The sequence below is a fragment of the Dendrobates tinctorius genome, unplaced genomic scaffold (assembly GCF_039654945.1).
Source record: "Dendrobates tinctorius isolate UK_male_01 unplaced genomic scaffold, ASM3965494v1 ptg000075l, whole genome shotgun sequence".
In the NCBI taxonomy this organism is placed as follows: Eukaryota; Metazoa; Chordata; class Amphibia; order Anura; family Dendrobatidae; genus Dendrobates; species Dendrobates tinctorius.
In genome coordinates, this window is record NW_027361743.1 from 39,436,319 (window position 1) to 39,458,666 (window position 22,348).

At 44.0% G+C, this 22,348-nt stretch overlaps 1 protein-coding gene and 1 long non-coding RNA gene across 7 annotated transcripts in view; one reads left to right on the forward strand and one right to left on the reverse strand.

Moving 5' to 3' along the window:
* FRY (FRY microtubule binding protein) overlaps nucleotides 1–22,348 on the forward strand; it is a 546,108-nt gene that overhangs the window by 490,566 nt on the left and 33,194 nt on the right. For all 6 annotated transcript variants that reach the window (XM_073583182.1, XM_073583178.1, XM_073583180.1 and 3 more), the window contains 8 exons: nucleotides 641–1,248; nucleotides 1,869–1,966; nucleotides 2,054–2,224; nucleotides 2,323–2,463; nucleotides 3,808–3,987; nucleotides 11,942–12,103; nucleotides 12,666–12,740; nucleotides 16,368–16,538. In XM_073583182.1, coding sequence (XP_073439283.1) covers nucleotides 641–1,248; nucleotides 1,869–1,966; nucleotides 2,054–2,224; nucleotides 2,323–2,463; nucleotides 3,808–3,987; nucleotides 11,942–12,103; nucleotides 12,666–12,740; nucleotides 16,368–16,538 — 1,606 coding nt within the window. The remainder of the gene's footprint in view (nucleotides 1–640; nucleotides 1,249–1,868; nucleotides 1,967–2,053; nucleotides 2,225–2,322; nucleotides 2,464–3,807; nucleotides 3,988–11,941; nucleotides 12,104–12,665; nucleotides 12,741–16,367; nucleotides 16,539–22,348) is intronic.
* On the reverse strand, nucleotides 1,120–17,786 carry LOC141096513 (uncharacterized). Its single transcript, XR_012233699.1, has 4 exons — nucleotides 17,673–17,786; nucleotides 2,304–2,410; nucleotides 2,001–2,059; nucleotides 1,120–1,342 (listed from the first exon to the last, which is right to left on the reverse strand). It is a non-coding gene; the product is annotated as an uncharacterized lncRNA (long non-coding RNA).

The window sequence follows — 22,348 nt, forward strand, 5'->3', positions numbered from 1 at the left end:
CACATGGGGTAAGTGACAAAGCCAATCTGAAGAACTACATTACATTTCTAACTGGAAGTATTTGCTAATATTATTATTACACATATTGAGATAGGATCTTGGAGATGGGAATACCCCTTTAATAAAAAAAAAAAAAGTATGCAAAGTAGCTCTTTTCCAGAAGAACTGGTCTCCCTAGTTCTATCTGTAGGAGATACCCTGTAAGTCAATGTCTCAGCCGTGAAAGAGCCTTGAAACTCATCTTGGGATATTAGCCAAAAGTAGAGTCCCAGCTGTTTCAGGGTTCTTGCTCGTCTTTAGTACAAAGACGGGTACAATCCAGTTGGATCAGCACCTCTTAGAAGGGGCAAGGTGTCTACAGATTTGTGTAGAAGACTACTTGAACCGCTGAGCTCACTGATCGGCTGCAGCACTGGCAATGTGATGTCAATGCTGCAGCCAATGGTAGACACCGGAAACAGCGGCGGATACTCGGCAGTAGACATGAGGGGGGTGAGTGCTACCTGTGCTAATGATGGGCACAGGGGTATTCTGAAACCAAAAAACCCTTTAATGTTTAGAAAGGTTTTGTAAAATTACATTTAAGATTATATCACTGCCGGTTGAAAGTGGTTTATGAATGCCGTGTTCTTATTTACAGGTCGTCGTCTCCTGATCTGACTTCCAATACAAAGTTAACTGCAAACAGGAAAAGTACCGGTCAGCTGAACGTTAATCCTGGGATGGTGGGTGGCAGCACGGCCACAGCTGAACGTAGCCGCCACCAGAGGAGCTTCTCGGTCCCCAAGAAGTTTGGTGTTGTGGACAAGTCCTCGGATCCTCCTCGCAGTGCCACTCTGGACAGGATCCAGGCTTGTACTCAGCAGGGATTCTCTCCTAAAACTAGGAGTTCATCCTCACTAAAAGACAACGTGGCCGATCCCTCCCACATAAACAACCCCACTAACCTGTTGGCCACCATATTCTGGGTCGCTATAGCCCTCATGGAGTCAGACTTTGAGTTTGAGTATTTGATGGCGCTCAGACTGTTGAATAAACTTTTGTCTCATTTGCCGCTGGACAAGTCTGAAAACCGAGAAAAGCTGGAGAAGCTCCAAGGACAGCTGAAGTGGTCGGACTTCTCTGGGCTGCAGCAACTACTCCTTAAAGGCTTCACGTCTCTCACTACGACGGACTTGACGCTTCAGCTCTTCAGTTTGCTCACGCCTGTTTCCCGAGTCTCCATGGTGGACTGTACACAAGTCATAGGTAAGTTTCAAGGTGCCAATACAACATCAATGACTGGTCCCCATCATGATACCCTCCGAAATACACATGGACGCCAGGCTAAGCGTCGTGTGTCCTGAGAACAAAGAATTAGGCATGATGAGACTCATCAGTCACAAGAACCTCATACACATAAGTCATCAGTTACCGGCGAAATCGCAGTATGGGAAGTAATGCTCTCAGCGTAGGTTCTTTTGGGTTTCACTCTTCAAGTATAGTTGTGCACAATCGATAAAGGAGACTTCTAATGGGGTCTGTGGCAAGAGTGTGTTTCCAAGAAGCCACCACTAGGGGAGCTCATGCCCACGGATTTCAATACCTATTGTATAAATCTGTATGCAGTGACCTCCCCCTAGTGGTGGCTGTATGCATTCATATTTTTTATCTAATATTTATGTTAAAGGGGGAACAGATATTTTACCCTGTGTATTTTAGAGATGTTATGAGTTTGATGTAAGTTCCTGTGATTTGATTATTACTGCATAGAGTAACCCAATGGATTCACATTTTATTTCTATATTATAATATATTAATATTTCGGTAATTAGCTCTGAAACTAAATGATGTTGATTGTAACGAGTCTCACGTTTGGTCGTCTCCAGGTTTTCCGTTGAATATCTTATGTCTGCTGCCTCATTTGATTCAGCATTTCGAGAGCCCGAACAACTTCTGTAAAGAAGCCGCAGAGAGAATTGCACAGGTTTGATATTAACAGATCTTTGTCCGATTCGTACCTTGTGAATCGTCCTGCAGGCGTAAAACGCAGTCGCCTTGTCCTCCCTGCTAGGTATGCCTGGAAGAGAAGAATCCCAAGCTGTCCAACCTGGCCCACGTCATGACCCTGTACAAAACGCACAGCTACACCAGAGACGTGTCCACCTGGGTGAACGTGGTGTGCAGATACCTCCATGAAGCATTTACCGATATCACCATCAACATGGTGACCTACTTGGCGGAGGTAATTCTGGATCATATCCCAGGGGCATATCTGTATAAATGATTAAAAAGATCAAACAAAGGTATATAGAATTTGTTACCTGTATGTTCTTCCCCCAGTTACTAGAAAAAGGCCTCCCTAGCATGCAGCAGTCTCTCCTGCAAATCATATACAGTCTTCTCAGCCACATGGATATGTCGATGATTCCTGGAAAACAATTCAACATGGAAGTGCTGAAGACAATTGAAAAATATGTTCAGGTATGAAAGACAGTGATAAACATACTAAAAATCATAATTTTTAATACATTAACACTTTGATTCTGGCTCTGTAGAAACTGCATTTGACTTGCCCAGCTTCTTTTCTAGTGCACTTCTGGACAGTACAGACAAGGATGTAATGCAACTTAGCAAAAATCATAAATCTGATGTGATGGCAGATTATAAGCAGAAGACTTGACTATAATGAATATAATTTCCAGGACTATTAATTAACAGCAGGGCTGTGGAGTCGGTAAGCCAAACTTCTGACTCCAACTCCTCAATTTCCATGACACCAACTCCACCAAAATGGGCTCCGACTCCACAATTCCGACTCCACATCCCTGTCAGGGCTGTGGAGTCGGTAAGCCAAACCTTCGACTCCTCAATTTCCATGACTCGGACTCCACCAAAATGGGCTCCGACTCCAACTCCACAGCCCTGTTTAACAGCATTTAAGTAATCTTCAGACAGGTGTAAGGTTGGTTGGATTTGACCCCCTGAGACCACCTAGTTGATCAGTCCCATGATCATTGTTTTTCCAGACACCGCGAGTTGGATACGTGTGTGGCCTGGTACTGTGGTTTCTACCTATTTGAGTGAAGGTTCTGCTGATCGATGGGGTCTTGTAAGTCTGACCCCCACAGATCATACATTGGTGACCTGTCTTAATAAAACACCATGAATTGAATATAATGGAAACCCTTTTAAAAAAGGACAGATCCTGTGACATTGTCTTTGAGTTCTCGAATGAATTAATACTTGAGGAAGATGTATTGGAATGCATTATTGGATATAGGATTGTGGTATTCCTTGTCAGGCGGTCTTCGCTTTCCTGACCTTCAGTGGTCTACAGAGTTTTTGTTATGAGGATTTCGATGCAGGTCTGCACCAAAATTCACATCAACAACCACTTTTAAATACTCACAGAATTCTCTTCATTGTGATTCCAATGGAAAATCCACTTTGCAGTTCATACGAGTTCTTGTAACATTTTATTTCTGACAAGGTTCTGAAAACCTCACCATAGGAAAAAAAAAAAAGACGAAAAAGACGTCTATTTCATGAGTACTGCCAAGAACGTCGTCAACACCACTTCAAATTATGGTTTAGGGGAACAAATATGCCTCCTAGGACCAAAAAAGCTTTGATTCCTGATGTTGGATTCCTCCTAAAAACCACTTGAGATTTTTTTGCCTCTGTATGAGTATAAAGTTGTAATTCCCAGCATAAATAAATTCGAGCTTTCCATCATTCGTGATGCACAACTCCAAAATATGGATATCAGAAAATTGACATAAATATCGCTTTGAACAGTCTATTTTTTTGTTTTTTTCCATTCAGAGTGTTCACTGGAAAGAAGCTCTGAATATCTTGAAGTTGGTTGTATCGCGGTCTGCCAGCCTGGTGTTACCCGCTTATCAACATGGGGATTTGACAAAGCTTGAAATTAGTCGATTGTGGACGAGCTCCTCTAAGGAACTTCCCGGGAAGACGCTCGATTTCCACTTTGATGTCTCGCAGGTATAGCATAATTTTCTAATCCAGCATTTTGTTACGAGTCGTGAATTGAAACAAACGAGATATGAAGAATGTTACGTAAATGGGTAAAGTAGAAATCTTCATATGTTAGCTTTTCGTCCTGACAGATGGTGTGTAAGCCTCCTTACCTTCCACCAGTGGCAGAGTGGGGGAATAGGGACATTGGGGGTTTAATCTGCCTCAGGGTTGGGGCTAGGTTTGGGGTAATGGTTGGAGATGGAGTTAGGGCAATAAAATATTATCTTGGTAAAAATAATCTGGATGGTGGAAGAACAAACTATAATTATGTCAGTGTTTTCTTAAAATACTATATGTTTGCTTGTGGGATGAAAAGATTCAATACTGGTTTGGTGGAAGGCACTCTGGATTGTTTGGGTTGTGTAGAACATTTGACTTTTCCCAGGCGCTTGTAACCCAGTGTACTCCTCCACCTTACACACTTTTAATTTTATATATGAATCTTGGAATGATTTCCTGATATTTTCAGGTTAGCACCAACATATTCAGTAGTCCTGTACACAGGGAGGTTAATATAAGATTCTAATCTGAGTCTTCATTAATAATTCCTCAGAGCTTTATAGACATTATCATCGCTGTCCCCATTGGAGTCACAATCTAGATTCCCTATCAGTATGTCTTTGGAGTGTAGGAGGAAACCCACACAAACACGGGGAGAACATGCAAACTCCTTGCAGCTGTTGTCCTTGGTGGGATTTAAACCCAGGACCTAAGGACTGCAAAGCAGCACTGCTAACCACTGAGCCACCGTGCCGCCCAATATGCAAACGTTGTATGACTGTATTCTCTCCATAGAAAAGAATAAAGCCTGAAAATTCAGATCCAGATCTTACGTTTACGTGGTGTGATTTGATCACTATGTTTCTATAAAATGGTAGTAGATAGTCACGACAATATAATGAAAACACAAAAACCTAACATGTGTACCAAAAATTGATAAAGTGATATAGCTAAAATACGCACCTAAATGTGACAAGCCTACACATTTCATATCAGTCTCAGGCCTACAGACCGGGCATGACTATTGGAGAAGGTCACATCATTGGTAACTATATTAGAAAAAACATCTGTGACATCTCGGGTGATCCAGTAAGTACGGAGACGCCCACCAGTCACTAAGACGAAGGAGGATCTCGGAAAACCAAGTGTCCAGATAGGTGTCTCCTCTTATACCCGTGGTGGCCCACAGACCCCTCTGTTTCATGTGGGGAGTTTATTAGTATGATGACTTGTTCACATCACGTTCTGGCCCTCCAGTGAGTCGATATTCCGAAAAGATCTCACTATGTAAACCTCCGACTGCAAACAGTGGAGTTTGTCACCCATATTGTCCCATTGTAAAAGGAAAAAAAAAAAAGTGTGTACTGCTCGATGGTTTTTTTTTTTCTTCATTTTTTTTTTTCAGCAGTTGGTAGTGAATTGATTGGTGACTACTACCATAAACGCAAATTAATTCTGTTCAATTGCAGTCTCCTTTTTGTCACCTCTGATTACTGAAATCTCTAAATGGTCCCCCCATCCTTTTCTATTTGGAGAATGGGGTTCTGTAAAAGAAAAATCAATATCATTCTCTCGTGGACAGGCCGACGCTTCTCTGCTGATACATGCAGGAAACTGTCCGCTCCTAAGTGCTGACGTAAGTCCCATCTGACCCAAGATGTCTTTAGCCAAGTGGTTTTCAGCTGCGCTTGGCCCCAGGCAGCTGCTTCCCTTCTTGTCTCTGCAGTGAATTGACTATCAGCCCTGGAAATAATTGCTCTCCCCTGGAAAAGCCTCCAGAGATTTTTTTTTTCTTGCTCTATTTATAAGCCCTATAGGGTATTCCCATCCTAACAGTTTTGTCATAAAACAAAAAAAACAAAAATTTCCCATGTATCCACTGTCATTATTGAACAGTATAATTTTACGGTTTGACAGATGCGGAATGGCCGTAAGTGGCTGAAACAAATTTTTTTTTCTCCTTCGTCTCATTGGGGGACACAGATACTGTGGGGTGTATGCTTCTGCCGCTAGGAGGCTGACACTAAGTGAAAAAAAGAGGTTAGCTCCTCCTCCGCAGTATACACCCTCGCCCCTATTGCGGGCGGAAATCAGTTTTTTGCTTAGTATCCTATGGAGGCACACACAGTCTGGATCTCTCCAGACTATTTTTTTCTAGTTTACTATGAAGATGAGGCTGGGGCGATGGACCCTATTGAAAGGGTCCGATCTCCCCAAACCATCAACGGGCGAGCACGCTTTTAGTATCGCCTCCGCGTATACTTTCCCACACAGAGGGACATATCTGGGACTTTTCCCCAGACTTCTATTTTTATTTATTTTATGAAGATGAGACAGGGGCAACGCATCCTATTAAAAGGATCCGATTTCCCCAAACCATCAACGGGCGACCACGTGAGAGTGTCGCCTCCACGTATCCTCTCCCGCGACGTGGGACATTATGCCAGACTTAGCCCTGTCCACCCATAGGTATTGAAACCATGGGCTTGCACAGAGGCACAAGACTAGTCTGTGCGGCCCCCACTGCTCCACCAACGCTAGACGGCGGTGCTGCAAGGCGGCGGACGGTCCCTCTCCTCACCCCCTGAAGGGGTTAGATGGAGTTAGGATGCCTGCACCGTCCTATTTTTTATCAAAGACCCCCTCACATACCTGCGCTCAGGCTGAGAGGATCATCGGTGAGGAGAGGGTCGGGGAGGGCTCCTCCGAAGATTTCGGGCTGGAGCCCACAGCTCGGCGACCACTAGCCCTGCAAGAGAAAAGGGCTGGATCGTCAGGAGGCAGCCTGGGACAGGAACGCCGTGCCGGTCAGTAGCACCATTTTTTGGTACTGCACCTCCCCCCGGTCGGGTAGGAGAAAAAAATTGAGGCCGCGGATTCGGCCGGAGCTAGGCCGCGGCCGGAAGTTCCACCCTCGGGGCCGCGCGTCACTTCCGGCAGCCCGCCCCGCACTGGGCAGCGGTAAAATCGAGGCTTCGGAGCACGGGCTAGGCCGCAAAGCGGAAGTACCGCCCCTAGAGCGGTTTTTACAGGCTGGTGCAGGCCACTTATGTCGGCGCGTGATTTAAAGGAAGCATCCAGGTCCGGGGGGGCGCAGGACTGGGGTAAGTGCTGCCCAAGAGGCCACGCTATAGGGAAAAACGAGGGGCTACCTCTTCCCCATATCCCCAGCAGCGGATAGATACAGCATGTCTGAAAAAGCAAAGACGCACGTTCTTTTGCGCTGCATGCATCTCTTGTCGGGCTGCGTTTCCGCGGGCGCAGAGCAAGCGTTTATGCGAAGCCTGCGAATCCAAACGCGACCAGGAGCCCTCCCCTGCGACCGCGACCAATGTGTCAAATCCCCCGGAGTGGGCCCGATCACTGTCACAGTACATGGCGTCGCTTACAAGAGCAATAGAATTCCTTCAAGCCCCAGATAGGGGCAGGGACAGTGTCTCGCCGCCTTTAGAGGGAACCTCCACCTCACAGGAGCCTCCGGCCTGCAGGGGCCGCTCCCACTCCAGGCAGACCCGGGGGAAATGAATCCACACGGTGTCGCCCAGTCCATCCAGTGCCTTCGGCATCCGTCAGTTCTGCTTCTCGCTCTCCGTCACCAGTGGTTGATAGCAAGCAGACCTCAGATTGCGACTCAAACGAGCCCCTTGACCTGGACACTCCAGGGTCACATGAAACAGTGGACAGCCTCATCGAAGCCGTCAATCAGACCCTGGGGATTGAGGATGATCCCGCATTGGCTACGGGGCATAAAGTGGCATTTAAACGAGTGAAGCGGCCGCACAGAATTTTTTCCTCTCACCCTGAGTTTGAGGACATAGTGCAGCGGCACAGAGAACGTCCAGACCGGCGTTTTCTCGGGTTAAAAGGCACTCGAAACGAGATATCCGTTTGCTCCGGTCCTCCGTAAAAAATGGATGGAATCCCCGATAGTGGATCCTCCGGTTTCACGCCTGGCCACTAAGACCCTGTTATCTGTCCCTAGGGTTTCCTCGATTAAAGATTCCACGGACTGCCTTATTGAGAGCCTAGCTCGTTCAATATATGAGGTGTCAGGGTCTGCACTCGCTCCCTCGTTCGCAGCAACTTGGGTAGCTAAGGCCATGTTATCATAGTCAGAAACATTAAACAAGGTCGCGCAGGAGCAGGATCTACCTGCAGAGATCTCGGAGGTCGCAGGTCAGATGGCGATAGCCGGAGACTATGTAATGAATGCATCTTTGGATGCGGCCAATTGTTCAGCAATTGCTGCCGCTAATGCAATCTCTATCTGAAGAGCCCTATGGTTGAGGACATGGCGGGCCGATTCTACTTCCAAGAAGTCCTTGTCTTCCCTGCCTTATCAGTGCAGCCGCCTATTTGGAGAAAAGTTGGATCAACTTATCTCCGACTCCACAGGAGAAAAGAGCGGGTTTCTCCCTCAACAGAAGGTTAAACCGCTTTTCGTCACCCAGTTCAGGCACGTTTTCGGGCCTTTCGCAGTGCCACCCGGCCATTCTAGGCCGAGCGTGACTGCATTCGTCAGGGGGCGGCTGCTAAGCAGTCTGAGCCTGGTCCGGGACCCGAATAGGAGACCGGTCCGAAGTCATGCATTAAAAGGCTCCGGGTGGACTACGGGGCCCAATTCCGCCACCTCAGGCCACCCCAACCAGGATAGGGAGCGTCAGGTCTCATATAGAGCCAACCCACTGGGGAGAATGCGTGCTCAACAGGCCAGATCGAGGGACCCAGATCCTAAAGATCATCAGCCAAATGACTCGAGGTCTTTACCAGACGACACCAGCAAGGTGGGTGGCCGCCTACTGTTTTCGCCACGTCTGGGCCAACATCGCTCAATGACGTATGGGTAAAAGAATTGGTGTCCTCAGGTTACAAAATAGAATTTGTCAGATACCCTCCAAGATGTTTTTTTCTTTCCTGGCTTCCCAGGGTGGATACCCAGGTAAGGGCTCTATTGGGAGACATCAAGTCGCTCCTGCACAACGGAGTCATTGTTCCAGTGCCGGAACACGGAAGAGCTCAGGGGTTCTATTCCAACCGTTTTGCGGTTCCCAAAAAGGACGTGTCTGTCAGGCCTGTTTTGGACCTGAAGCTTCTGAACAAATTCATCAGGATCAGACATTTCTGAATGGAGTCTCTCCGTTCAGTCATATCGGCCATGGAGCTGTGAGAATACTTGGCCTCAATAGACAACCAGGACGCATTCCTGCATATTCCCATTTTTTCCTCCTCATCAGAGGTTTCTATGCTTCTCCATCAGCGTTCAACATTCTCAGTTCGTAGGGCTACCCTTCGGGCTAGCCACAGCTCCCAGAGTGTTCACAAAGGTTATGGCAATTGTCATGGCCACACTGCATTCTCGAGGCATAATCGTCTTGCCTTATCTGGACGACCTCTTGGTCAAGGGCCCGTCAATACGGGCATGTGAGGAAGGTGGCAACATCATGCTAGATACTCTTGTCTTATCAAAAAAATTGTCCAAAATTTGTACCTTCAAACAACATCACAAATCACATAATCTGCTCATAACCAAAGTAAAGTAAAGATCAATATTCATTAAAAGTTATAATTTCTTTAATAGATAATAAATAAAACAAGAATAAAATATAGAAGCAGTGTGCCCAGTAGGGGGACACCACCACGAAGAAAATCCCAAAGGGATAATCAAGCTGAATAGAACTTCTAATCGTGACAGTATATACTGACACCTAATGTTAGCTCCAAATAAAATGTATGCAAAGTTGCTACAGATATAAAGTGAAGTAACAGTCTCGTTGCTTGAGGGCAAAGAATGCTCCTAAGGTAGGTAGGGGTGCCCGGAAGAAGCTAGTGGCGAAACGCGTGTTAGGGTAGGGGCAACACCACTCACATCCTTTTACTCACCTGCTCCTTACGGATCTCTCTTGAAGGTAATCTCCTTATTAATTTATTGACATATCAGCTTTATTTGCACTTGTACTTATATATTACATAGTAACATAGTTATTAAGGTTGAAGGGAAACTTTGAGTCCATCTAGTTCAACCCATATCCTATCCTAACTTGCCTTAACATGTTGATCCAGAGGAAGGCAAAAAAAACCCATGTGGCAACAGTAAGCTTCACATTGGGGAAAAAAATTCCTTCCCGACTCCACATACGGCAATCAGACTAGCTCCCTGGATCAACGCAATATTAAGGAGACTAGTGTATATACCCTGTAATATTATACTTTTCAAGAAAGGTATCCAGTCCCTTCTTAAATTTTTGTAGTGAATCACTCATTACAACATCATACGGCAGAGAGTTCCATAGTCTCACTGCTCTTACAGTAAAGAATCCGCGTCTGTGAGTATGCTTAAACCTTCTTTCCTCCAGACGTAGAGGATGCCCCCTTGTCCCCGTCACAGGTCTAAGAGTAAAAAGATCATTAGAAAGGTCTTTGTATTGTCCCCACATATATTTATACATTGTAATAAGATCACCCCTAAGCCTTCGATTCTCCAAACTAAATAACCCCAAGTGTAATAACCTGTCTTGGTATTGCAGACCCCCTAGTTCCCTAATAACCTTGGTCGCTCATCTCTGCACCCGCTCCAGTTCAGCTATGTCTTTCTTATACACCGGAGACCAGAACTGTACACAGTATTCTAAGTGTGGTCGCACTAGTGACTTATATAGAGGTAAAATTATGTTCTCCTCATGAGCATCTATGCCTCTTTTAATGCATCCCATTATTTTATTTGCCTTTGCAGCAGCTACTTGACTCTGGCCACTAAATGTGAGTTTGTCGTCGACCCATACACCCAGGTCTTTTTCAGTGACTGTTTTGCCCAGTGTTTTACAATTAAGCACATAATTATACAACTTGTTCGTTCTACCCAAGTGCATGACCTTACATTTATCCCCATTAAAGCTCATTTGCCATTTATCAGCCCAAGCTTCTAGTTTACATAAATCCTCCTGTAATATAAAATTGTCCTCCTCTGTATTAATTACCCTGCAGAGTTTAGTGTCATCTGCAAATATTGAAATTCTACTCTCTATGCCCCCTACAAGGTCATTAATAAATATGTTAAAAAGAAGCGGGCCCAAAACTGACCCCTGTGGTACCCCACTGCTAACCGTGACCCAGTCCGAGTGTGCTCCATTAATAACCACCCTTTGTTTCCTATCCCTGAGCCAGCTCTTAACCCACCTACACATATTTTCCCCTATCCCCATTGTTCTCATTTTATGTATCAACCTTTTGTGTGGCACCGTATCAAAAGCTTTTGAAAAGTCCATGTACACCACGTCCACTGCATTCCCTTGGTCCAGTCCGGAACTTACCTCTTCATAAAAGCTTATCAGATTAGTCTGACAGGAACGGTCTCTTGTAAACCCATGTTGATATTGGGTCATAAGGTTATTCTTCTCCAGATACTCCAGTATAGTATCTCTTAGAAAACCCTCCAGGATTTTACCCACAGTTGAGGTTAAACTTACTGGCCTATAATTTCCAAGTTCAGTTTTTGTCCCCTTTTTGAATATTGGCACCACATTTGCTATACGCCAGTCCTGTGGTATTGGTTTAGTACACAGTACATAACATAGCTCTATTTAGGGCTTTTTGTATTTACCTTAGGAGCTTTCTGGGCACTCTCTATATTTTAATATTCTTGTTTTATTTATTATCTAATAAACAAATTATAATTTTTAATTTAATATGGGCCTCTTCTTTACTCTGGTTATAATTAGTGAGCAGAGTATGTGATTGTGATACGTCATGTTTTGCCTTTTTTTAACACCTTTGTCATAAATTTATATAGTTTTTATCCTAGAACCACACCTTAATTCCCAGTATAAAAAAAACAAAAAAAATGGTTGTGGTCTTTTGACAAGTCATTGTTACTGCAAATGTAAGCCTATGCATACATAAATATGTCCTTTTCTCTTCATAGACTCCAATTATAGGCAGGAGGTTTGATGACCTTCAGAGCTCCGCTGGACGAGACGGCAAATCCCGGGCGATGGCGGTGACTCGAAGCACTTCGTCCACCTCGTCTGGATCCAATTCCAATGCTTTAGTCCCTGTTAGCTGGAAACGGCCGCAGTCATCTCAGGTAACGGCCATTATTCCTCTGTCTCTCGGTTTCTCCTCCAGTGTTTTGTGGTTAAATGACGATCTGGTGCATTGAAATGTAAGGAATGTGAGCAGCGAAGCAGCGGGTAGATTAAACAGGCCGTGCAGAAATTCCCTCCTCCCTCCCACGGCGGCGGTGGCTCATGGAGATTCTTGAAATATGAGCCTTTTACTGTCAGTCTGAGCTTTTTTTTTCCCTCCATTGCAATTATTCTGCTTTCCAAAGAGCATTCGACCAGAACAAACATTTCTTGTGTTGTCTGAGAGGATCATCGCTCCTTCTCCACCATGACAAAAGAGCGTCCCCTAATGTTCTGGGGTGCGCTGACTTCTTTTTTCCAAACTGGGCATTACCTGTGACCTAGTCCGTAGACATTACATGATCGTTACTGCACTATGTCTGATCCCGATCTGTTAATCTTGTGAGATGTGCAGGAGAGTTACATCTGGTCTTCGTGTGTATGCATCAGTTTCTCTTGTTTTTATTAATTGTTTTTATGTTTTCTTTATGTTTTGTATTTACTTTTTATATTTTTCTGTAGAAGAAAACTCGGGAGAAGCTGGTGAATGTTCTCACTCTCTGTGGTCAAGAAGTGGGGCTGAGCAAAAACCCTTCCGTAAGTCTCTCCTTATCATGAAATGCTGTTCTGTGCACTGTAATATGTTGCCATATGCTATAGTACGGAGTAAGGTGGGTCCTGATACATAACCGGAGCCAGCTGTAAATAAGGGCGCTGCATAGGTGGCGGTCTAGGCAGTCTACCTGGACCGTGGTGCCAGTGGAAGTCTAAAGCCCCTACTGCCACATATGGTGGGGCCCTGTTACAGACTTTATTTTAGGGCCGAGGCCTCTGACAACAGACAATATATAATCTCATATTAGAACATCTATGGGAAGGCATGTTACTATTTTTACAGTTAGAGAACCTGTCGACACGTTTTGACGTATGGAAGTAGTGGTATGGCGGTAGGTGTTTCTCCCCCATGAGTAGGAATGATACTTTTTTTTTTTTTTTTTTTATTGAGGTCTGATGTGTCAGTAATGAGAAATCGACTGTAGAAGCCTATGCAAATCAGGCTGGAAGTGCACAGGGGGCGTGTCAATGCACTGGGATGGCTTGATCTGGTTCTAGTGCACCGCCAGCCTGATTTACATATGACGTCTGCACTACATTTCTCATGACTGAATGCAAACAGAAGCCCAATACTTCATGCAGAGACAAAGGCGGCAACCCAAAGAAATAAACAGCCATAATAGTAGATGGCTCCACTCCATAAGCATATAGAAACAGGAGAGAAAAGGAGTAATTGGATCCAAACAATGTATTATAAAAAATTATTACAATCTTTATTATTGTATCATGCATAGACTGTTAAGGTACTGTCACACTTAGCGATGCACCAGCGATCCTGACCAGCGATATGACGCGGTCAGGATCACTGGGTGCATCACTAAGTGGTCGCTAGTGAGCTGCCACACAGGCAGATCTCACCAGCGACATCGCAGGGGTCGGGGGTCGCTACTTACCTGTCACACCAGGCGATCCTGCGTCCTCCCGCCCGCGTCCACGCGTCACTCATCGTCACAGCAGGAAGCGCCGCAGGAAGTGACCGACGAGAAACAGTCCAGCCTGTTCTCGCGCGATCAGCGATAACCAGCGGGGGAGCGGGTCGTAGGTAAGTATCACATATAGCGATATCACTAGCAATATCGCTATAACCTCACAAGTTATAGCGATATTGCTAGCGATATCTCTTAGTGTGACAGGCCCTTTAGGCGTCAGGTTTCTGCATCTGCTCTGCAGGAATCCAGAGCCTCACATTCTGTGGTCTCCTGTCTATCTACCGCAGAGGAGATTACTTTGGAGCAGATCGCTCCAGAGACTAAGTCCCTCTGTTCTCCTACTGAGCATGCTCTCGAGACGATCTACAGAGATATTAGATTTGGTCGAGGCTGATCTAGATCTCGATCGTGACATATTTCTGTAAGGCTGACGAGAGCATTCAGTTGGATTACGCCATCTATATACTCTAGAGGTCGTCTTGTCCTGTATATCTCTCGAGTTTTTTCGTTTTCATGGTCTGTATGTCTTGAGCCCACTTTTGGAGATCAACATCCAACTCGTCATTAAACTTTTTCCCTGTGAAATCCTTTTGTAATTTGACATATGTAAACAACATGCGGACGGGTCCCCTTTAAAGGGATATTCCAGGCTAAACAACTTGTATGGTAGCCACTGCAAACTTGTGAATGTGCTGTGCTGCTGCATTCAATTTCATGACACCGATGTGCAGGCGCAACCACATGTCTATTCACTGTCTATGCATGTTGGTGTTAAACCTGTTCATACTACCATTCACACAGGACCCATGTTCTAGGGATCAATAGGATTCTCAGAGGTTGAATCCCCACCTTTCATACACACATCCTGTGGATTGGTGATAAATGATGGTAAGCCATTTAAAGGGAATCTATCAGTAGGATCAACTTTCCTAAGCCATCCATATGGGCTTGTAGGTCATACAAAACTCAATAAAATGATACCTTCTTATATGCTATCTAATGTCTCCTTCCAGAGAAATCCACATTTTTGTTAGATGTAAATGAGCTGTTAAGGACAACAGGACAATGACCCCAAACACACCTCCAGGCTGTGTAAGGGCTATTTGACCAAGAAGGAGAGTGAAGGGGTGCTGCGCCAGACAACCTGGCCTCCACAGTCACCAGACCTGAACCCAATCGTGATGGTTTGGGGTGAGCTGGACCACAGAGTGAAGGCAAAAGGGCCAACAAGTGCTAAGCATCTCTGGGAGCTCCTTCAAGACTGTTGGAAGACCATTTCCGGTGACTACCTCTTGAAGCTTATCAAGAGAATGCCAAGAGTGTGCAAAGCAGTAATCAAAGCAAAAGGTGGCTACTTTGAAGAACCTAGAATATAAGACATATTTTCAGTTGTTTCACACTTCTTTGTTAATTATATAATTCCACGTGTTAATTCATTGTTTTGATGACTTCAGAGTGACTCTACAATTTTCATATTCATGAAAATAAAGAAGACTCTTTGAATGAGAAGGTGTGTCCAAACTTTTGGTCTGTACTGTAGATCTACCTGAGAATCTGCCTCCATAGATTATTGTAAATAAATGGGGTATGTACCAGTGTGAGACAGGTGACAAATGCAGAACAGTAGAACTAAACTTTGTCTTCTTACAAGCATGTTTGCTTCAGCTCTCACAGCTCTGCTGTCGGCATCCCTGTTAGCTTGTGAGATGGAAGCTGAGAGTAACCTGCAGATATTTCAGGTATAATCACACACAGCTCTGCAGTGGGATCAGGAGAGCAAAGAGCGTACATTAAACATCACACTGGTAATGCCAGCTTTCGTATATAATAATCCTTGGCGGCAGATTCTCAGGGAGATCTATGTCATGCCCATAGATCTCAACAGCTCATTTACATATAAGAAAATCATGGATTTCTCTTGGATAAAATATCAGATCGCATATATCAAGATATCATTTTGTTCCTCTTCCTATGACCTACATTCCCATATAGATGGCTTAGGAGGGTTGATCCTACTGACAGATTCCCTTTAAAGAAAAAGTTGTGAGTTTTCTTAAAGGGAATCTGTTGCGTTGTTGTTGCCACAGGGGCATTATTTGCACACACAGATGCTACTCTGGTGATATCAGCGGATTTGCTTTACATAGTGCTTAGAGGTCAGCACAATATGAGTTAAGTTACAGTCTATTAAAATAATTCAGCGTTTTCCTAAAAACCTGATAAGGCAGAGATGAGACAATATTAATTCATACTGGATGCCATTCCTGCTTTGTGAATACAACCCCTTGGAGCGTTTTCTTCTAGAGTTCCTAATTTGATGGCCCCATCCTTTTCCCTCAGCCGGTTTTGATGCTTATCGTGGCTTCAGCTTTCAGCCGTTCTAGACATCTCATGTCAACATTTACACAATGCAGAGTACGACGCTCCGAGGAAGCCGAGCGGGCTCGTTCCCCTTGGCCAGGTTCCTTCAGTCTGAAGTCGTCACTTTATCCAACTTCAATTTGAAGGCACCTGTCCAACATAAATAGCCAAAGTACAATCTAAAAATAACAGGCAAAGGAATTAGGTGTGGACTGGAAAGCCTGCCAGCTGGATGCTCCACGCCAGTATTCGCTCCAGAAGCTATTGAGGCAAGCCGGCTGCCATTACCACCGTGTGTTTTTATGTCACCCATCTGCAGGTTATTTTTTCATCATGTGGTGAATTGGACTTAATTGATCACCAGACGAGCCTGGTGTCTTCTGAGGATACCATAAGGGAGCAGGAGATCATGGACGATACCAACAGCGAACAGCAGTTCCGGGTCTTCAGAGATTTTGACTTCCTGGATGTAGAACTCGAGGATGGAGAGGTAAGAGTTAAACATTATTGTATGATAGATGTGTAGGTGCATGCTTGCACCAATGCTTCTCATAGGCTGGAAATGCTTAGGGCTTGTCTCATTCCTTGCCACATATAGGCATTTGGCAGTCATTAATGGGTTTGTCCACTTTGGAAAATCCTTTTATTGTTAGAAAGGTTCCATGACCATTATGTAATCACAGAGCGATAACCAGCGATCATCCATAAACTGTAGTAACCTGGCAAAAAGTGTACAATTTCCCTGCAGTGCCACCACAGGCTGAATGTAGTATTACACAGTAGGCATTCAGGTGTTTCGTGGCTACTTTCTGTTCTGGGTAATAGAAAAGAATATTTAAAGAGTAACTACATTTTGTAAAAAATTTTGATATGACATAGCCCACTTTTTTTATTTTTAATCAGTGGGGATCCAGTTCCTGAGATCAGGAAGGAGAAGAAGCGCTCAGTGTATCCTAAAGGGAAAGCTGAGTGGCGTACTGACTTTCTATAATGCCTGTAGGCTGCTCTGCTCGCGCTATTTGATCCTTTTGTTTAAATGATCAGGGAGTCTCAGGAACCGGACCCTCGCAACGGAAATCTAGTAAGTGATGGCTGCAACATATCTAGTTACTCTCTAACTATTTTCCCAACTAGAAATGTAAAATTATAACTTAATCTTCATAGATGGTTAGCACAACTTGGCTAGAAAAAGTATTGTGACACCCCACCCCTACAGAGTCGTAGAAATTGGGCACAAGGCTGGGGGGTCGCAGGCCCCAGTCTCAGTCTGTGTACAGGATATGTCTTCTGGACCAGCCACCATGGGTCTCCTGACCTGAACTCCACTGCCTCATAGGCATATCTGAGAATACTAAATTTGGGGCAAGAAACCCACGGCCAATCCAGAAACTGCAATCCTTACCCAGACCGTGAAACATGGATGTGTGGACGCAGCATAAGGTTGTGTTCACACGTTACCGGCACGTTGCATCTCTTTGCTGAAAATCGTGGCAAAATATATGGTTCTATTGCATAAAAAAAATGCAATGTGTGAACGAAACCTAAGAGTTTCCCAGGAATGGAATCTTCATCCAACCAGTAATTAGTTAATATATCTGGGAATCATGGACACTGAAACACTTACACAAAGGGTAGGACCAAACTGTGTAGTTGCTGAAGCTTCTCCGACTGCGACCACCAAATTAGGCCGGGATCACACATGCGAGAAACTCGGACGAGTCTCACATGTTAATACCCGTACTCAGGAATGGAGTGTGCGGCTCCATGTATTGCTATGTGGCCGCACGCTCCGCTCCAGAGTGCCGGCGGCAGTGCCGAGTGTAAACATGTGAGACTCGTCCGAGTTTCTCGCATGTGTGATCCCGGCCTTACTGTTTGATCGTCTTTCACAGTCCGGCCATTGGCCTGCCGCAGGTGAGCTGCTGATATCTCACACGGCACCGTCTGGTCTTAACCAAAGTATGTAATTTCCTTTTTGAATACATGTTATGTGATTTTAATAAAAAAAATGATTACGATTGCACAATTATATACAGAAGTAGCAGAGCTGAATTTGTCCAACTCCCATTTGTACCTTCTGATCCTTTTCGAACCATTTGTGAAAAAATTCTGTTCTGTATTGTAGAGGGTACAGGGTTTCTGTTTTTGTTTATTTTTATTTTTTTTGGAGGTGGACAAATCTGACGTGAATTTAAAGAAAAACCTACGTCGGGAATCCATGTAGTTTTCAGATCAGACACTGATTTTGAACGGAATCTGTGACCCTGATTTGAACAGGCTTTTTTTTTTTTTTTTCTATGCATTTTTGCTTACTTTGAATCATATTCTGCCAGGAATAACATCTCACAAAATTTTCCAAACCTTCTCATATAAAAACTCCTGAAAAACTCAGTGTATGAACAGCAATTGAAATCTGTAAGACTATTCAAATTGGAATTTAGGTGAATTTTTAGACCTGAAAAAAAATCTTTCATAAAATGCACAAAAGTAGGGGAACAAATCCATCAAGCAGATTTTTCAAGAAATCTGGAACCTTTTTTGCGCAACCCTGAAGTTACACCAGTCCACACCAACTTTTCGAAAAGACTGAGGCTAGGTGTGGCCAGGCACGCCCAACAAACTCCTAATAATTTATGCCATAAAAGTGGCAGATGTTACAACAGAAATGTCCTCCAGTCTCCTCCTAGCTTGCTTTTTTCCCTTTTTCTAGCGATGGCGCACAGCATGACAATTAGAAAACGTGCCATACTCATTAAAGAAGCTCACGCCTCCTAATGATTTTGGGGCATCTTACTCCAGCTCTCCCTCCATTAAGAGTGGTGTGAAAATTGCCAGCGATTGAGTATGGTTTGGTTTTTTGGTGCTTATTTTGCGCGTATCGCTTTTTTTTTTTTTTTTTTTTTTTTTTTGTTCCTGATTCATTGGTCAAACTTGAATCATTTTCTTCAAGCGGAAACACCTTGACTAATTAATCTGTTTCTGCTTTTCCAAATGGGGAAAAAAAATTCCTATGTGGACTTTTGGCGTTTTTCTATCAAAACGAAGCTTATTCAAGGAGTAATTGTGTCGTTTTTTTCACGTTGATTTTGCAGTAGGATCAGAAACTAGTGTGAACGTACTTTCACAATATGTTCACACTGAGTTTTTTTTACATGGATTTTGAAACCAACCTGCTCCAAAATCCACATCAAAAACTACTTCAGATGCACTTTTTCCATGTGGATTTTGAAGCTGATCCACCTCAAAATCCACGTGAAAAAACTCTGTGAACATGCCGTTTTTCATACTGATTTCCGCGTCAACTCTCCTTTCTACAGATGTCTGTAGATCTTGTTACTTTCAGGCCAGCGCAAGCGGTAAGAGGATCGAGTGATCGCTAATGATCTTTATACGGAACGAGGTGCTGTGGAAAACTATGATTTTCAATCCCTGAAAAATCCAATCAACCGACGAACGAGAAGATAAAATTGATCACTGCCCTTTTTTCATTGGCCAATGACGCTAGCAGTCCTATGTAAACCCACATGATCCTACCATACTGTGCATATTGGCAACCTAAGCTCCGCTGCACGGAACAAACTCTGCACTGCTACCTCTGTATACTAGTTTGATATTTTCGTGTCTCAATGTTGTGGCTTTACTATTTCTGTGTTTTACTATGGTGAAAATATTCCATGGAGACTGAAAATGGTTTTTCTTCTCATTTTTTGTTTTGTTCTTATTTGTTGTATCTGCTAACCAGGAGCTTCAGGTAAGATAAAGTCATCGTCACCATGAAAGCGTTTCCCAACATCCAGCCACTGTATGCGAGTTTCCTTCACAGAGCACATGGAGGCTTTGGCCATGTTCCCGGGGGGGCCATGTTTTAGGGGGGGGGGATGCATGAACCAGCGCACCTAAAATATGATACCGGCCGCATGAAAATATTTGCTGTGGTTGTGGCTAATGATTCAGAGATTACATTTGGAGAGGGAGGGCGGCACATTCCTGACCGCTGCAGAAAGAGAGCAGAGGTGGTGACTGCTGGAATACACGGATGAGCCCATAAGAAGACATGGGAACGGGGAATAAAGAGTTTTATGAGGACACGATGTGCTTTGGGTGGAAAATTTTACATAAAGTAGAAGCGTACGGGGAATTTTATGCCACATTTAAATCCCGGAGAAAAATCCATATGGAAGAACGACCATATTGTGGATTTTAAAGTCTGCATCAATTTCATTATTTGTACAGATTCCGCATGGGAAAATGGCAGACGAGCCCTAATAAATGACAAAAGTATTTTAAAAAGTGGCGCAAATTAATTTGACGTAACCATTTTTATCATGCCTAAAAAGGGGCAATTTGTAGAAAATTCTACATTAATGATTAACATTTGACAGATCGGTCTCCTGCCCCTTTTTTTTTTTTAAAAAAAAATTGCAATTTGGGAAAAATTTTGCATTGGCGTATGACGTTTGACACGTGATATTGGTCTCAAGTGCTTTTCTAATAATCGGGAAATGTACTACCTTGCTTAAAAAGTTGCAGTGGCGTCGTTTGTCACAAATTTAGCATTATTACATGTGTCATTTGTCTTCTCTGCGTATTTAGTAAAATTAGTTTCATTGACCAAAAAAGCAACAAAAACGCATTGCTTTCTATGGGGATAAAACGCTGCAAGAAAGCTGAAAGAATTGACAGGCTTCAGTTTTCAAAAAAGGGGTAAAAAAAAAAAATTACTCATAAATTTTGCTGCTAATGTAAAAAGCAGCTTTTAATTTGCATTAAAAAAACCACACCAGAAAAACGCTGCAAAAATGCAACATGTGAACATAGCCTAAAAGGAAGACTGGTGGAATAGGGGCCTCCACCAAATGTAATCCAGCCCTGATAATACTAATATTAAACTAGAAATACATTTTACGCTTTACACTTAAAATACAGGTTCATCCTACATTTTTCTGAAACAATAGATTGCACCAACGCCAAAAATACATCTTGTAGTCCTTTCTACAGCCTCTATCACATGGCTGGCAAAACAATAAGTGAAAAGGGGTGTGGAGGCTGCATCTTCCTCTGATTCCTGCCACCCTATGTTAGGGAATCTGTATTATTAGAGACATGATGGTTAGGGTCTTTATTGTCTTGCAGACCCCTATCACACAGGCTGGACCACCTATTGGCCATTTAATGGCAAGTTTAGGCAGTATGACCATAAATCTATGTACACAGGGCCACCATTAACACATTGTTCTGAGAGCATAGAATCTCATCATTATCGGCAGCACAACTCCTGTTTACACAGAAGTAGTGAGGAGCACACATGCGCGTTACTCAAGTTTGCCTAGGGTGCACCAAGTGTAGCAGGTGCTCGAGTGACATGTTCCTTTTCCCGCACCTGCATGTTTCGTTGCTGTTAGACCGCCAAAAAACATGCAGGGATTGCCCGTGTATGTCAGGCAATCCCCGCATGTCTTGTGTCTGTCTAACATTCGTGAAACGTGCGAGGATGTGAACATGTCACTTATGGAATCATAGAATGGTAGAGTTGGAAGGGACCTCCTGGGCCATCTGGTCCAACCCCCTGCTCAAAGCAGGATTCACTTGAGCACCCACGATACTTGGTGCACCCTAGGCATACTCGAGTAACGAGCACGTGCGCTCATCACTGCACAGGACCGTGTGCTACCGAGAACAATGCTTTTTGTCCTTATAAATTATTGCACCTGATGAACAAGCGTTTTTCTCATTTGTTGGGCGACTGCTGACCTGTTTAAACAGACCAGTAGACAGGAACAAGTGTTCCTACAAATGCCCATTCATCATTTATTGGCTTGTCTAAATACTCTTAGTAAATTGCATAAAAATCTGAATACCTCAAGGTAAAAAGGAAACCCATAACTGAGAAAGATGGTGCACCTACAAAAATCACAATGGGCCTCATTTATAAAAACGGTCTAATAATAAGACCATTTTTGTTGCCCATAGTAACCAATCAGAGCTCATCCTTCATTTTTCCAAAGCAGTTTAATCCTTTCACGATTTTGGACGTATAGGTACGTCAAAGGTTGTGTCCCTTCCTTTGATGCGGGCTCTGGTGCTGAGCCCGCATCTTTCCCTAAATATGACAGCTAATCTGATCAGCTGTCATGTGCCTCTAACAGCCGCAGGTGGATCCAAGATCCACCTCCAGCTATTAACCAGTTAAATCCCACTGTCAATCACTAACAGTGGCAATTAACACTCGCTGTCCGAAGGGGGGGTGTCACAAGTCCCACCCATCAGCGCCCCTGTCACGTGATCCCGGGGTGCCGATGG